General features: G+C 44.4%; 1 protein-coding gene across 4 annotated transcripts in view; it reads right to left on the bottom strand.

Moving 5' to 3' along the window:
* Positions 1–15,978, bottom strand: part of LOC117240273 (headcase protein) — a 158,558-nt gene that overhangs the window by 114,446 nt on the left and 28,134 nt on the right. For all 4 annotated transcript variants that reach the window (XR_004494646.1, XM_033506259.1, XM_033506261.1 and 1 more), the window contains exon 2: positions 15,737–15,833. Coding sequence is in view for 3 of the 4 variants with exons in the window: in XM_033506259.1 (XP_033362150.1) it covers positions 15,737–15,833 (97 nt within the window). In the remaining variant the exon portion in view is untranslated. The remainder of the gene's footprint in view (positions 1–15,736; positions 15,834–15,978) is intronic.

Here is a 15,978-nt window from a genome sequence, read left to right as displayed (position 1 = left end):
TGTCGAATCGAAATCGGGCGAAGAGAGGGAATGTCGTAGACAAGGGACAGATTTTCCGATCGTTGTATTATCGATCTCCGTTCCAGAGATCCGGCAACATCTGTGGTTCCTCCTCTTTCGTGTTCGCTCGAATTTCGACTTCTTCATGCACCACTCTTTCCATACTTTCGTTATCCAGTTCTACGCCGGTCGTACAAAAGAGAAACTTTCTGGATCCTGTCGCAACGACGAGGTCAGAAATAAGTAGAATCTGCAACGAGAATCGAGACAAGGGGCGTGTTAACGTTCCTCCAACTGAAACGAAGCTTCTACCTGCTAGTCAGTCACTTTGTTCGACGTTACGCCTTCATTGGCTTCCGAAGTACGTCGTCAGGTAACAATGGCGCCGAAGAACCATTTCCTACCCTGTGAAACTCTAAAAGTTCGCCAACGAGGTCCTCGCCCATAAGACGATGGCGGTGAAGATCAAACTCTCGGTGGTGCGCCAGCAGGAACGTACGAGAAACAATACGTCGAAGATTTCTGGTTAATAATATTCTTCTTATGGCGGGCCATGTCCCTGTTCGCGACCAATTGATAGTTTAACTATATTACTATTCGTAGACAAGTCGAGATGCATGCGATGGTACGTCTAGGACGATATAAACGAGTAAAACTCTAGTTATAATATTTGAAAGCTATTCGTGATCAGAATTTCCATAACTACTCGTCCCACTCGTAAATTATTTCAAAGCTCTACCGTAAATACGATGCCTCTTCCATCCTCCAACAATTTTGGCTAATGCGGATGCAAAATTATAGACTCCCTAATCCATCGTTAATTCCAAAGATCTACGATTCGAGTACCGTTCATCCATACGAAACACCCTTTAGCGACAATCCTAAACCAAGCTTATACTTGATATTCCGCGCGAATCCGCTCGATCAATTAGAATCTTCGACGATCTCTGGTGCAGGCAGCAATAACAAAGCTCAGATATATCCTATTCCACTCGTCATCCCCGATAGAGCCACGGTTTTGGCATTCCAACGCCGTTCTCGCCCATCAACTTGCCAGGGGTTGCGGCTAATGTCGTTGATATTCAAGACTCAAAGTGCCAAGGGTTGCGTTAATGTCACCAGGGGTTCGGTGTCCGAAGCGACGCTGTTATCCGTCCGTGTAGCCGATGTCGTGGTCCACCAAGGGAGAGAGAAGCCTGGGACAGAGGCCAGAGAGGATCGTCGTGCCATCGTCCCAACCCTCGATCCGCGCGGATAACCAAAAGGGTTAGTCCGTACAGCCGTTCCAGAGATCCTTACGACGAGTCCAACTATTCTGGACATTCTCACCGCGACGAAAAACGTCCTGCCGACCCGAAACCCTTCTTTTGGGGCCGGCCGATATCTCGTTGATAAACGAGTCGGAAGACTCGCCGAGAGATTCGCTCGCAACTTTTCACCCCGATATCGTATCACTATTTTGGGGAAAAAATACCATCGTTCGAGGGTTAACAAAAAGTAATACCAAAGGATGGCTTGCTCGGAGCTTATCGATGATTCTAAATACGCGATACACGATGGTACGTAATTTAGTAGCGGAAATTTAATAGCAGCTCGATGGTTTGAGAAACGAGACTCGAAATTTGAGAAGATGCCGGGGTGTGTATTCCCTCGTAAGTTCTTCTCACTTATTTTCCAAAGGGTTTCCATAGTTTAATACTTCCGAAAATATTTCTGAAAATCGATCCAACCTAGTACCGTAACATCTATCGGTTCTTCGAAAATGATACACATTTAGCCGAATTCTAGATATTTACCATCCATAGACAGCCACCGCTCTCTTAGCAGCTATTACAACTCCCCACTATTCATCGCGGCGGCGCCACCCTTTGCCCTTGACATTCATCGACCGATAACGAGCCCGAACTTTCCTCCGCAACCTTGCACGGTCATCGCCCAAACCGATATCCATTACCACCTTCGACGAGTGACAAACAATTAACAAAATTGCGCGGAGCCCAACGGCACTACGTATATTTACTTGGAAACTTAACCGAATATGTCGTTACTGCGAGATAACGATATTTTCGTGAGAATGATCGATCGAGACAAGCTGTTGCATCAATTCCTTCCCTTTCCTTTACACTGATCGTGAAATTAAAAACTTATCGATGATTCTGGCTAATAAAATCTACAAATTTGCAAGTTGAATAGAGGATTTTCTATTCGAGGCTCGTTGTAATTTAACGGTTAGAATCTAATTTTGCGAGTGACGGTAATTTAAGACCCGTTGGTCTTTCGGAAGGGACGAATATCGGCTTCCGAGAATACGAGTAAAGCCCGAGACTGAGAAACGGTACCTGAGACGACGCATCGAGACTATCTCAGGCACTCGGTGAGGGTGGAGAGAATGGGCCATCTTCATCTTGGGGAAGACTTTAATAGGATGCCATTCCCCACTTCCGGACAATGCATTCAGTACAAACGGAACTTCTAAGCTCGCTATTGCCGTTCACAAACAGCCCCTGGTTCGTGAAAATAGCGAAAATTCGTGGCTCCGTCGTGCATCCGTTTTCATCTTTCTTTTCTAGCAATCGCATACCTTGGAAAACTCGAAATTGCGCGGTCGTCCACTCGCGTGTTATCCTCGAATTCACTACCCGGTCGAGAATTTAACTCGTGAGTTCCCGAATTTGCTCGTTAGATGTAATTTTCTTTTTTGCTTGCAATCTAAAAATTAGAATTTGCCCACGAGTCAAATGTGGCTTTTCAAAAATAGTATGTTACACGATGCGAATGGAAGTGCGAGGGTCTTAAAGTGAAATTAGGTACCGTGCGATCATCCTTGAGGAATAATTATAGGAAAATTTAGACTCTACCGATCGATACCTATCGAATACCTATCGAACCATCAATTTTCGCTAAGATGTTTCAATTAACCTGCGTAAAAAATAAGCTCTGTAATTGAGGATAAGTAAATCTCACAACGATAGATCATGCGAGCGAAGACAGATCGAAAAGGCCAGAGCCTTTAGCCACTTTCTCGCCGCTTCAAGCCATTTATTTATGAATTTACACGTGCATGCGTCGAAATGTTAACTCAATAGAGAGGGAACATCGAAAAAACACAGTCGACCGGTAAAACAACGTGACCGTTCTCTCCAACGGCTATCTCTCTTTTGTCGATTTAACGCGAGGATCGAAAGGTCGTCGTTCCGACGCGTATGGGGTTCGCAGAAGTTCAGAGACGCGGTCTGTCTGGCTGCCATCGTGGGAACGTTTATCAAAAGGCGCTTTTCTCTCGCTGACAGTGTATCCAGGAGGGAAAACCAGGGTGTTTCTTCTCTCGCTGCGTCGACCGGGAACGTTATATCGACCTCCCGCAGGCAAATTTCGGCGTTCGTAGCCATAAACGTTCCTTACCAGCCGCCTATCGGCCGAAATAATAGCGTAATAAATCTAGTAACTTTTCGCGAGCCACCGTCCCGAAACGGTCCGAATGGAGAGCACGGGGCGTCTCGCTTCACCGAATCCCTCCGATGGGAACACGGTATCTCCACGCTATCAAACAATCAATCTATTCCTGCTGCCGTGGGCGATTACGTTTGCAGTTAATAATTCAGGCCGGTGTTAATGAAACCTCGAAAAACGGGGGTTGAAAGTAGTCGGGATGCTTATGAAAGGATCCCAGACAGCCATAAGAAAATATAGCCATTTCTGAACAGGTTAGGAAGCATTCGAGATTATGTCACAAAAATATTTATATATTTATAATAGGAATTTGCAGAAATTTCCGCAAACTAGTCAATACCATTGTCGTCCTATGAATTCTTTGACGAGTTAGACAACTACTTTATTTATCGTATGTAAAGATCGTAAGCGTTAAAGTCAATGACAGATTGACAGCGCATAAAAAATATTGCCTGCAGGTAGCACCGAGAGTCGATCAGCTCGTAAATCTCGTTTCAAATTTATTTAAAGTGGAAATACCGATCACTGATTTACAGCGTATATTCGTTATAGCGATGTACGTAATATGTTTAAAGGTGATGTTCGAACCTACAAACAGCGTAAAAAGAATATGGCAAATCGATGGCAACGCTGAGCTGTGTTATACGGTATTTCTTATTGGCACGTGGCATGAATCGAGGCAAACGATGGCGCAAAAACTCGAGACAAATCGATCGATCGAGAGGAAAGAAGCAAATCACCGCGTAACGTCTCGTATTCCAACTATTTCTCTATCGAGACTCTTTCCCTCGGAGTTCCTGGGGGACGAGAGAGCCAGACGATGGTAAGGAAAAAGCCGACGGGTACAGACGACGAGTCTGGACAAAGACGGCGGGACAAAAGCGGAGAGAAGATGAAGGGAAGAAAAGGAGGGAGAAGAAAGGGAAAGTAATAGGACCGACTGGGAAACGTGTGTCTCGTGATAATACGTTTCTGCTCGCTCTTCGTTCCTCGATAATTACTCGGAATACCAACAGCGGGTGGGGAAACTCGAAACGCTACAGCGTACAGACACTACCACAGAGGATATCTTCCCTTGGTCCACACCAATTACGATCTTTCGTGGTGTAGCTTTCCACGGGAAAGACCAAACACGGGATATTCCGGATCGAAACGAAATCCAATAGAATCTATTTGTCAACGAATAAAACTTCACCGTTTAATTTGGGAGAGAAAAAAACGCGTCGTTATATCGGCGGTAACTGAACCTTGTTACGATAGCAGAAATTCTAGAGAGTCGTTTCCCTTGTTGGGAAGATACTTATACGCGTGGTACGCACTGCACACATTTTACTTTGCTTCGTTTCTTCCATAGAAGCTAAACAAGGTGGACGACGCTTGAGACTTTCTAGTGTATTTATTATAATACATAATATGTACCAAATTGGTAGAATTGTGTTCGTACGTATCTATTAATACACTGGCCGCTACAAACGAGTCCCGACTTAACCAACTTGATTTTATCGGACTAAACGCGCAATAATCCTGTTAGCTAACCGAATAGCTCTCCGAATCCTGTTATCTAATCAAATACGCTGTTACTGGTCGAAAAAAGAAGCGAGATTCGACGTACTGGAGAAACGATCAACATCATTGAGAGCAATCGTACCGCAGAAAAGGGTATCGTAACGGGCATCGAGCAAGCCAATGTCTTGGCAGTTGCCATTTCCATAACGGGATTTTATTTCCATTTTCTCGCTGGCAGCAGGCTGAGGTCGGAACCGCGCAGGAAAATAGAGACGAAGAGACGACGTGAGGTGGCACGCGAAAAAAAATGGAGAATTTATGCGTCGCCAGGAATCGAAAGAGGTGGAGAAGTTGGTCGCCGGATCCCCGGGATATGCAGGCGACCGGAAGGTACCTTCCGCTGAATATCCGCGCAACTTTCAACGGGAAAGCTGACATAATGCGATCGAACGCTTTCTCCTTCTGACGCAAGAAACCCGCGAGGCGAGCGCCGGAAAATTGAAAACTCGTAATTGAAAATAATCGCGATTTTACGACTCTCATACCGATCAAGCAGCGTACGATCTGTGCTGTGTCTTCGAGACTGTGTAGAAAAGAAGAAGCGTGCCATAATTTGTTGTTTCGCTCTTATTATTATCGACATTATTCGGTATCTATTTCATCGAATTGATTATATTTAACGAGTAAAAACCTGTGTACGAACCAATGGTTTTATATTTGAGATAGAAGGGCGACTTCCTGTTCCGCGAATCTGATTATATTCTAGTAATATCCTGATCATATCCTTGTGAAACGATGTAGCTGTTTCGATCGAGGTGTTTCTCTCGACACTCGATACATTGTTCGGTCACACAATCTACCTGTTCTCGAGGCACACCGGATATTGAAACTCGCGAAACATATCGCCACATATCGAGCGGTTTCGCTTAATGGCTTCTTGGATTGCAGGAAGAAAACTGCCCTATTTTTCCAGAAAGCTGACGCGGAATCGATATATTATTCGTTGGTGGTCTGCTTTCGCGTAATGGATCTCGACAGGATTTATCGCGGATTTCGTCCAACTATATCTTTCGTCTTTCGCTGAAACTTGCTTGCAATCGATGACAAGCGAGTCCTCGTCTTCGATTTAGACAAGAAACGAACCGTGTGAACGCGAACTCGACCAAAGCGTTGCTAAATCGCGTTACAAAATCGCGTTCAGGCGCGCCAACGCTGCAGCATATATCACCGCCCAAGAGTACACGCACTTCCTTTCTTTTTTAGTACGTACGATAATTTAATTAGAAAATCGCAAACAAAAATTATCCATCGACACGCATACAGGATGATTATATACTGCGTATCATTTTCGATTGTATCTTTCTAAGTGTCTTTTTAACGTTAAAAGATATCTCAAGTTCGAGCAAGCTATGGAAACGTTATCCTCGGTATGCATGATGTCGCGTTTCAACTTTACGCTAAATTTCTTCCGAACACGTCCCGAATCTTATTTGTTTTACGAAAAGCAGAAGATTAAGATATAAAAATTGGAGGATCGAAACTTTCTACTCTTCCTTTTACGAAACGCAATGGTTTATAAACCAAGCGATTAAAATCCAACATTGATCGTTATCTCTGTCGCACGAAAAAAGAATTAGCTTTCTTCGTTACATCCTACGCACCAAACAGTGGGAGCAGCAATCGTCGAAAGAAATAATTAACAGAGTGGGTGGTTGTTCCGTGGCCCAGTGCCATAGAAACGATTCATCGAAAGGGGCCAGAGAAAAATTTAATGAAAAGAACCAGCGGAGGCTGGCTAAGTGGTACGTGGATCTCGACTCTTCGTAGGAGCGAGAGAAAGGGCAGCTTTTCCGTTTAAGGAGAGAAGAAAGCCGGCCGAGCAAGAAGGGAAGCCCGTAAAAGGCGGTCCGAGACGTCGGCAACCGATATAATGCGAGTCCGCGAAAACGGAAGCGAGCGTCCACGGCCAACCGCGTCCGTTACTTTCGTCCAGAGCCACCACCAACTCCCCTTTTCTTTTTCGTTCGCACTGGCCCGCCTCGATTCCACTCCCCGACGTTCGTCGAGTTTCTCTTTGCTGCTCGGCCAGCCCTGGGCCGAACGATGGCTGCGGAAAGAGCGACATTTGTCTCGCCGATTATGACGTGGCTCCTACAGCTCCTTCTCTTTCAGTTTTCATCGTCTCCGCGTTGTTTCTTTTCGTCGCCTTCTGCTCGTTTATCGTTTCTGCCGCTGGAAGAGCCCGCGTGCCGTTTTGTCGGTCGTTAAAACCATTTGTCAGGATTCACGAGGAAATGGAATTCGGGAAACGACGATCTCGGTGCAGGATGATTCGTGGTATCGATCTTTGTAGCGATGCATGAGAGATTTGGCGACTCTTGGGCAATTCTTGGACGAAAATCGAGGGAAATTCGAAGCAAGGATACAAAGGACGCGATAAAAGTTCGTTTACGTGAACTTTTATCCGAATGAAATGGTAGTTAGGTTGTTCCGTAACCGGGATACCTTGAGGGATTTCAAACGCGACGAATATATCAGAAACAGGAGCACGATAAATTTCAAACGTAGTAGAAAATCGTAAAAGGAGGAAAGAATAGAGGAACTCCTACCGTACAAATTTCAGTAATCAGGCAAAAATGACTTGACGCCCAACAGCTTCTGCAAACGCATCTCTTCTACGCTAAAAGGAAGCCAAAGAGTCTGAGAGACCGATTCCACGCGCGATATCTTTGCGATTTCGTTTCATTCGTAGATTAATGACCGCACGAAGGAAGGAGAAAATCGTTTCAAATTATCGTTCATAATTCCGAGGGAGGATGAAAGGTCACATGGACGCTGTAACGATGATGACGACGACGACGAGGAGAAAGTACGCATCTGTCGTTCATCACTCCCCCTGCGATTATTGGCCCAACCAGTATCGTCACAAAGGACCCACATTATCTTCGGCGACATTAAAGCATCGCGTGGGTCAAGAATGATTCGTGCCATTTCCGAACGAAACAAATTACGTTACGAAAATAAGCGTGTACCCTCGGACCAAGTTTGACTTCTGTTGGAGCAGGAAGGATCAAAATGAAACGATGGTCGTGGCTTGTTCCCTAAGCGGCCACGAAAAGGAACGACCACGCTGCGGGTTTACGTATATCAAGTTCAGGGCCAAAAATAGTTGTGTGCGTGACGTGGGACGAGAAAAGCACGGGGCTATCTTGCATCGATCCGGTTGAGGTAGGTCTCGGTCTCAAGGGAGCCACGAGACTTATCCCAGTTCAGGGAGAAATTTCAAGGATATTCCAGCTCACGCGCGGGTTCCTCGCTTGGAACCAGATTTCTCACGTCATTACCATAAAATTCTCATTAGGAATCGCCCTCGTAAATCGATCATCCGTTAAACCAACGTCGATCCTCAAGCATCAGATTGTACCATAAGGTAGCGTGTGTTTTGTACCACGTTAACCATAAATCGTAACGTTCGTCTATAAGTTACATTTTGTACATCGTTTTATAGCATTTGTTCGTTTCTTTCGCGCGTATCTATTTTAAGGCGTAGAATTATATTCTGACGTTTAGAAAAGTATATAATGCGAGGGGAGAAATAAAATATGTATCCACGTGTCTTTCAAAATACGCAGTATCGTATTCTCCTTGTTTCAATTTCGAGGAAAGCGACTCGAAGCGCCGAGCGAAGAACCTGGTAAAATGAGAGGCAAGGCGGAAATAAAGGGGAAACTGAACGAGTAACGAGAATGCGTTCGTGGAAAAAAGGGTAGTCGAACGAAAAAATCGGCACAATTATTTCTCTCTGAAATACGCTCGCTCGCGAGCAACGAGTCGGTGAATTGCGCGGGTTGCGCAACAGGAAGGCGAACGTTTAAGCTAATGACCTTTAATGCAAAGCTCTATTGTGTGCGTCGCGAGACGAGCTTGGAACGAGGGTTAACGCACAAAATGTACCCATCGGAAAACAAAAAAGGAAAAAAGGAATAAAGCCGGAGGGACGAGGGGAAAAGAGAGAGGGGCTAAAAGAAAACGAGAGGAACAGGCCGCACTCTCGAATAATAACCAGCGATTCTCGTTTCAATCTGCGACTGTTCCCAATTCGAATATACGCGGTCTGATCTAAAACTAACGGAACTACTTTTATAAGCATTTTTGTAAAAAAAAGAAAAGAAAAAAATAGTTCCCTTGGGAAGCGATACGTCGATGGTGATGTTTTTTTCCTATTCGTTGAAGCAATAGGAAAGTTTAACCCACAGATGGGGTGAAGGCTCGATCGAGTTTGACTCTCGCAAATATCCAAGTTGTAACACGGAAAAGCAAAGAAAGTGGTCCCATCGTTTCTGAGCCCGACAACGTATGCAACTGTGCGACAATACGTTAAATATACAAAAAACAATAACGTTCGGTTCTCTAACAACTAAGAAGCGCAAAAGGAAAACCTAATAATAAAACAAAAAACTAGAAATTGGTGGTATAAAATTCCTATGTCTGCGTGATATATGAAAAACATAACTTTGTCCATTCTTCTCCCCGCGATCTGAAATTTACTTTAACTTCGATTCAAACGAGCGACCGACGATCTCGCGAGGAAACAAGTTCGTGAAAAATTCCAGAATCTGATAAAAGTTGGACCGTTGCGTATGAAACGGTTTGAGAAGTATGGGTATACACACTGCGGGGGTAGTTTCTCCGTTTCGACATAACGAAATTAGGAAAGCCAGATCCCTGGAACTGCTGGCGGAAAACTCAACCGACCGAACTTCTGCGTCCATCGTTTCCTGCTACCTCTGAATTTAATCAGCGCCGACAAGCAAGGGGCTAGACGCGCGCCTCGAGATTATATTACTTAGAAACTATCTTAGGAATAACACGGTTCTTGCAACGTCCATGGAGAAATTCGCCGGCTTAAAGAGCCACCCTCTCCTTGCGTTCGATGCGGCGCCAGACCAATGTGGTTTAATCCTCGAGGATCGCAAGAGCCACTTCCGGTACCAACGACGCGACGCGTCGACTGTTATCAATTCTCTTAACTACATTCGTTCGTGGAATTGCATCGTTAACTTCGCTATCGGCTATAGTATGCCAGGTGAAACGATGAGGTAAACGCGAAGCGGTAAATCAAAAGGAAGAATGCAAATTTTAAGCACGAAACAAATTATACGACGCTTCGAGATGGAATTAATTATCAGCGTTATACGAAACATTGACAATTTCCTAAAGTATCTTCGAATCGACTGAATCTTTGTATCATGAACGACGGTGTATATAATATTTGTCGTCCTACCGCCTACTCTATCGTCTATCATTTTACATTTCCTCTTCTATTTATTCATCGCTTTATGGCTTCTTGTATTCGTATGAAACGAACGAATAAAAAAACAAAATATATAGTTCTCCATATCTCTGATGTTCTCCATATAAAAAGAAAGGAAACACGTTCAAAGATATCCTAAAATTCCCAAGCGATGTTCCATCGTGCAAAGTTACCCGAGGAGCCGTTCGAAACCCTATAAAACTCGAAACAGCAATTAGCCTGGCACGGAATCGATTTCCTTTACGACGTTTGCAAAAAAGAAGTCGATATACGGTCGATCTCTCGATATCTCTCCTTACTTGCCGCCGAGAGTCTCTGTTTGGCCGACGACATGGACAAGGAACAAGACGAGCAGGAATCGGTGACATCGATATCTACCGGTACACACACGGTGCACGATAAATTCCGGCTGGCGTTTCCTATTAGCTCCAACCGGTTAAGCCCGCTGTCGTACATCAGCGTCAGTTCATCGGGAATCAATGTCCATCGAATCGACGGAACGAGAAATCACAGACAGACAGACAGACAGACAGAGAAAGAGTTAAACTCGGAATAGGGATAGAGATTCTCGAGTACTGGAAGAAGCGACTGAACCGCAGGCAAAAGGTTTTCAACGTCGTGCTTTTAATTAATCTCTGCTCCCCCGGTCGCGAGTGCCATTCAGAGAGAACTCTCGCAGTCGCTACTCTTCGCAAAGCGAAGGAGGCTCATGCCTTCGTAACCGCCAACAAAATATCGCGCCTGGTATACACACACACCGTCCAAAGAGTTTTGGCCAAGGCACTTACCCAAATTTTCCCGTCTTCGTTTTCCGACCGTACTTCGTTGGACGAGTCTCTTTCTCTTTCGAGTATACCGCATAATATCGGGATAAAATCGAACGTCACGCTTATCTGCGAAACTAGTTTTTAAAAAAAATGGCGGTTTGTAGCAACTTGTTACAAAATTTCGTCATCCTATTGGGTATTTTTAAAAAGAAATCGCCTTTCATCCCAACAAATTCTTTTCGCTTTCGGCAATGTATTTAAAATTCATCCTACTGAAACGTGAAATCGTTTTTAAATCTTCGAACACGGTTTACGTTCGAGCGAGGTTTAATCTGAGCAGAGATTACGACTCTTCCCAACGCGCTACGCGATTGCTTTGCAATCCAAACATTTGCATTTCGCAGATAGAAGGGTTGTAGACGAGTTTTAACGATGCATCGAAGAGAGAGTATAGAGAGAAACGCGTGCGAAACAAGGATCCGAATTACTGGCTCGTCAACGTTCGATGAATCTGTGTGCTGATAGAATACCGATGATGGCAGAGTGCAGAGATCTAAAAGTACATAGTAACCTAGCCACACCCTAATTTAAAAGTACACCGGATAACAAAGTAATTGCACCGTAACACGCTACCTTTACGTTTTCATCGCTCTGTTTACTATCTGCTCTAACCGCGTCTTGTATCGGGTATAAACGAGTATATCTTTTAGATAAACGGAATTTTTATGGTATATTTGAATGGATCGATAATATAGGGAACTCAAATTATCTAGAAGCTCTGTAGGAGTGTGGGGGTTAAAACCTGGACACGGTTCGTTATAATACAAGAGGGAGGAACAGGAGAAATACACACAGAAACGGTCCTGTCGTGATTTCCAATTCGCGCCAGCAATCCCTGGTTTTAAAAGCGACGTGACCGCGGGGCAAAGGGTGCGCCAGTGCCGTCTCCATATTGGTATTCAACGCTCAAAAGGCAAACCTTGCATTCTGCAGTTCGACAGCAAAGGGTTGTGTTCTGATCAACCCCCGATACTGACGAATATACTAGGGTTGATTCCACGGATCGCGGCTATCAAGCGTGGCTGAAAATATTTCGAATCGTTGGGAAAATTTGATTTTTTTACAGTAGATTCGCTGCAAGTATGACACGGTGTTTGGAAATATTTCGCTGCTACTTGTTATCCCTGTCGGCTTTCTTACAAGTGGCTTTATACCGTAGTTCCGAATCAACGATGAAGCATCTTCGGCTATTACAAAATTGTGGTTGCTTAGTTACAACATCTTTGACGCCATATACCGACGTATTACCCGTTTACAAGAATCGAAATTATTCTACGTGTTAGCTTCGAAATACACTTAGCTACACAGTAATAGTATAGCGTTAATAACGGCCCTGGTTGTTACGGCTACGTGTGGACGTGCTCTGTTGTGCAACGAACCAATTCATCTCAAACATGCGACGTTAAATATTTCGATCGAATTGCACGAAGACTATCCCTAAGCGTGCGTTGTTAGGTGATGCGTTGCCATGGGAGGACCTCAAACAGAGGGTGAGTCGTGCAGTTTGGAGGGTCGGTTCCTCTTCGATCCACCTAGAATTACTGCATATGCAAAGCCGTGTATCCGCTACAAAACATCGATCGTTCCTCGCCTATTCGAATCTCTGTCCAACGATCAACGAAGCGAACATCGAAAGAGAGAAAAGCGAGCGATAGCGCTCGAAAGCAACCGACAAAAGGGGCCTATTGCGCAATAGGTCGCGGAACGATGGGAGAGCTCTCGGCAAGATAACGCCGCACACGCTAGAAACTGGCTCGCTTTTATTTCCCGCGAACCTTAAAGCACGGAAACGCGCGACTTTTTCGCGCGGACGTTGGAGAATCCCTCGCGTGATTCGTCTCGCGCGGCTCGAACGAAAGGAATTCGCGCCGTAAACTCGCGTTACGCCATGTTGCATTCATTGTTGCTTCTAATAAAGCATGCGCCTTTTCTGCGTTTGCAAAAGGAATAAATAACGCCCGGAGCACCGTGGACGAAGGAAAGGCGAACAGGCAGGTCCCTTTTATGGCCTATCTTCCTGGAGAGCTGAAACGCAGCTTCGCGATGAAAGGTTATACGAGAGAGCCAGACGTGAAAAGAGCACACGCTGCCTTCCCCATTCTGTTATGCCCGTGCGTATTTCACAAAACGCGAGCGTAGTCCGCGAGCTAACGATATCGTAGAATTTGCGCTCAGGATACTAACGACCGGCTATGTAAGTCGCAAATTAACCCTCGCCGATGTTTTTCGGCGGTAACCCTCGTGGACCAACCGTGCATTGGTCCTGGCAATGAAAATGCGAGAGGGTGGCTACTTCTGTACGCGTACAGTGGCTCGCAAAAGTATTCGAACGCTTACGACGAATTGCTAACTGAAAGTAATATCTTCTGACCTCTTTGTCGAATCATCAGAATATAAATCTAAGTTACTCATTAAGAGTAGTAATAATATTTTAATATCTACTATAAATTTTCTATGGCGATTGTTTACAGTTCGCGTAGATAATTTTGTGAGCCACTGTATACTTCGTTATGGTTGCTCGTTTCGGAACGTTTCACCGCCGTTTAGCGGAGTTCAGAGGGGAAGACACGCCGGCTATTTTACTAGTTATTCTCTTTTTTCAACTCGTGCCAGTCGGCGCTCGAAATGGTGGGTAATTTGAAAGTCGAAACGAAGGTGCAACAACACGCTTTCAAACTGGCTATTACATACGGGGCTATTACACGGACACGTATAATACAGGGTGGTCCGACGAGAGTAAAGTATCTTTGGATCGAGCTGTTTTTCTGCTACATAAATCACGTGCTCGACGATTACTAAATTGACTTTCCTCGTACATATTAATTTCATTCGCCCAGCCCTATCGATCCGTCGGTGTATAATCGCTTGTTACCGGGCGAATTTATACCACTGTGTAACCATGTCGTTTAATCAATTTGTAATCCATCGATTCATCGCCACCGCGTGCGTTGCAAATGCGCAAACGGAAATACGAACTACGAACCACCGGTGTGACGCCACTGAAATCATTGTGGAAATGAAAGCATATTGTTCCCTTTCGTTGCACCTTTAAATTTCCCATGCACGTAAACACTCGCGCTTTAGTTACAAATCATCGGAATTTAAAAGTATCGTTTCCACCTTTTTTCGAGAATCAACGAACCGTCGAATTAATCGCATTACAATCGTTCTACGACCTTAAATTTCTAACGAAAGATTTCGAATTTAAGAGCAGATACGCGTATTTCACGCACTAAACGAATAAAACGAATCCCATGCTTTAGATAATTTACACAGCCCCGAATATCACGCATATTCGATACATTTTTCCTTTAAATTTTCCAAAAATGCGCAAACACGAGCAGCATCGCTATAGATCGTCAGAATTTAAAATACGATCTTTAAAAATGCAACGCATAATTTTGGATATCCCGTGCATTCTCATCAAATTTTTCACAAACCCATAAATATCCACCATCTACTCCGAAAATCGTCAAAAAATTCTCTGCACGATCGCGTGAAACGTACGATGCCGTATCAAACAGGCCCGTATCTTCTTCATCGATCGACCTACCGCAACGCGTACGCGTCTCGTCGCCAGAGGGACGATTAAACGCCAGACCAAGAGCTTCGACAGGCTCTCCCTCTGAAATATATATCTATAATATTCGCGTGTGTGCATACACGGCTGAATGCGATGGAATCGAGATTCCGGTGTAATAACGAGTCACGTGAACGTGCATCACACACGAACAGGGGGTGTAAGTGCACGAACCACCGCGTGGGAAATGGTATTGATTTTGCCTCGTATTTGGGGTAGGACGACAGTGTTACGGCGTAGTCCGGCAAGCCAAAGGATTCGTTACAGGGTGAACGCAGACGAAAAGCGAAGCGGACTTCGCGTGAGAGATTATTTCGACGAGATCTCAGGGTGGAGAATTCATACGCGACGCGCATGGCGTTCTCAAGAGCTACGTTTAAGGATTGTGAGTTCCAGCGCGATACGTTTCTTGAATAATTTGTTAACAAATTCTGAGCCACGGATGGACAAAACTGAACGTAGAATAGCTCTTTTTCTTTACAATAACGAAACGAACGTACGACGCAGAATTGAGGAAGTTGAAATTTCAGCGATCAATTACCAAATTATCGGAATTATCAGGGTTGAGATAACTGCCTGAATAATATACACATACTACGTGTTAAATGGAAACGAAAGGATACGATAGCATCAAGTTCTCGTAATTTATGTACTATGCATGTATGTACTAAAAGATACGACAAATTTCGCGTACTTGCAGTTAATTGATATACAAACGCGTACAATAAATACAATGGCGTACGAATGCTTCTTGTATCTACTGTATAAGAGTAAAAGGGAGAAGAATGGAAGCGGAGAATTTCTTAGACGGACTTAAAGCAAGAGGATCTGCCGGCAGTCACCGTGACCTTGCTCTATCGCGTACCTTCCGCTTTAAGGAATCCCGTATAGCTCCTCTTCGCTTTTCCCGCAGCTCTAGCGAGGTTACTATTTCAAACTTTCCCCAGTCGTGGTTAACGTGTACAGCGTGAGATCGAGTCTCGAACACGATCCGACAAAGTGTACGATACACGAGATATTAATTTAAATAACGCAATGCAAGATTAGTTGTTCTTTTACCTTAATGTGATAGGAGTTGAGTTTAGTGCGTGGCAGGCTGTTGAAAGCGCTGAAATCCAGTCGACGGGAGAAGATTCCATTCGCACCGCAACTTTGCCTGCAACGGAACATAGAAATATATATTGTACTTTATACTTTCTCTTTAACGATTATATATTAGTTCTAACAATTACAACGACTATAAATTGCATAAATATTACGATGGTACCTAATACACTTTTCCTATACGCTATATTGTTCGA

This window comes from Bombus vosnesenskii, unplaced genomic scaffold (assembly GCF_011952255.1).
Source record: "Bombus vosnesenskii isolate JDL3184/JDL3185 unplaced genomic scaffold, Bvos_JDL3184-5_v1.1 scf7180000014579, whole genome shotgun sequence".
In the NCBI taxonomy this organism is placed as follows: Eukaryota; Metazoa; Arthropoda; class Insecta; order Hymenoptera; family Apidae; genus Bombus; species Bombus vosnesenskii.
The sequence above is the reverse complement of the archived record's forward strand: the minus strand, read 5'-3'. Positions and strand labels throughout refer to the sequence as shown.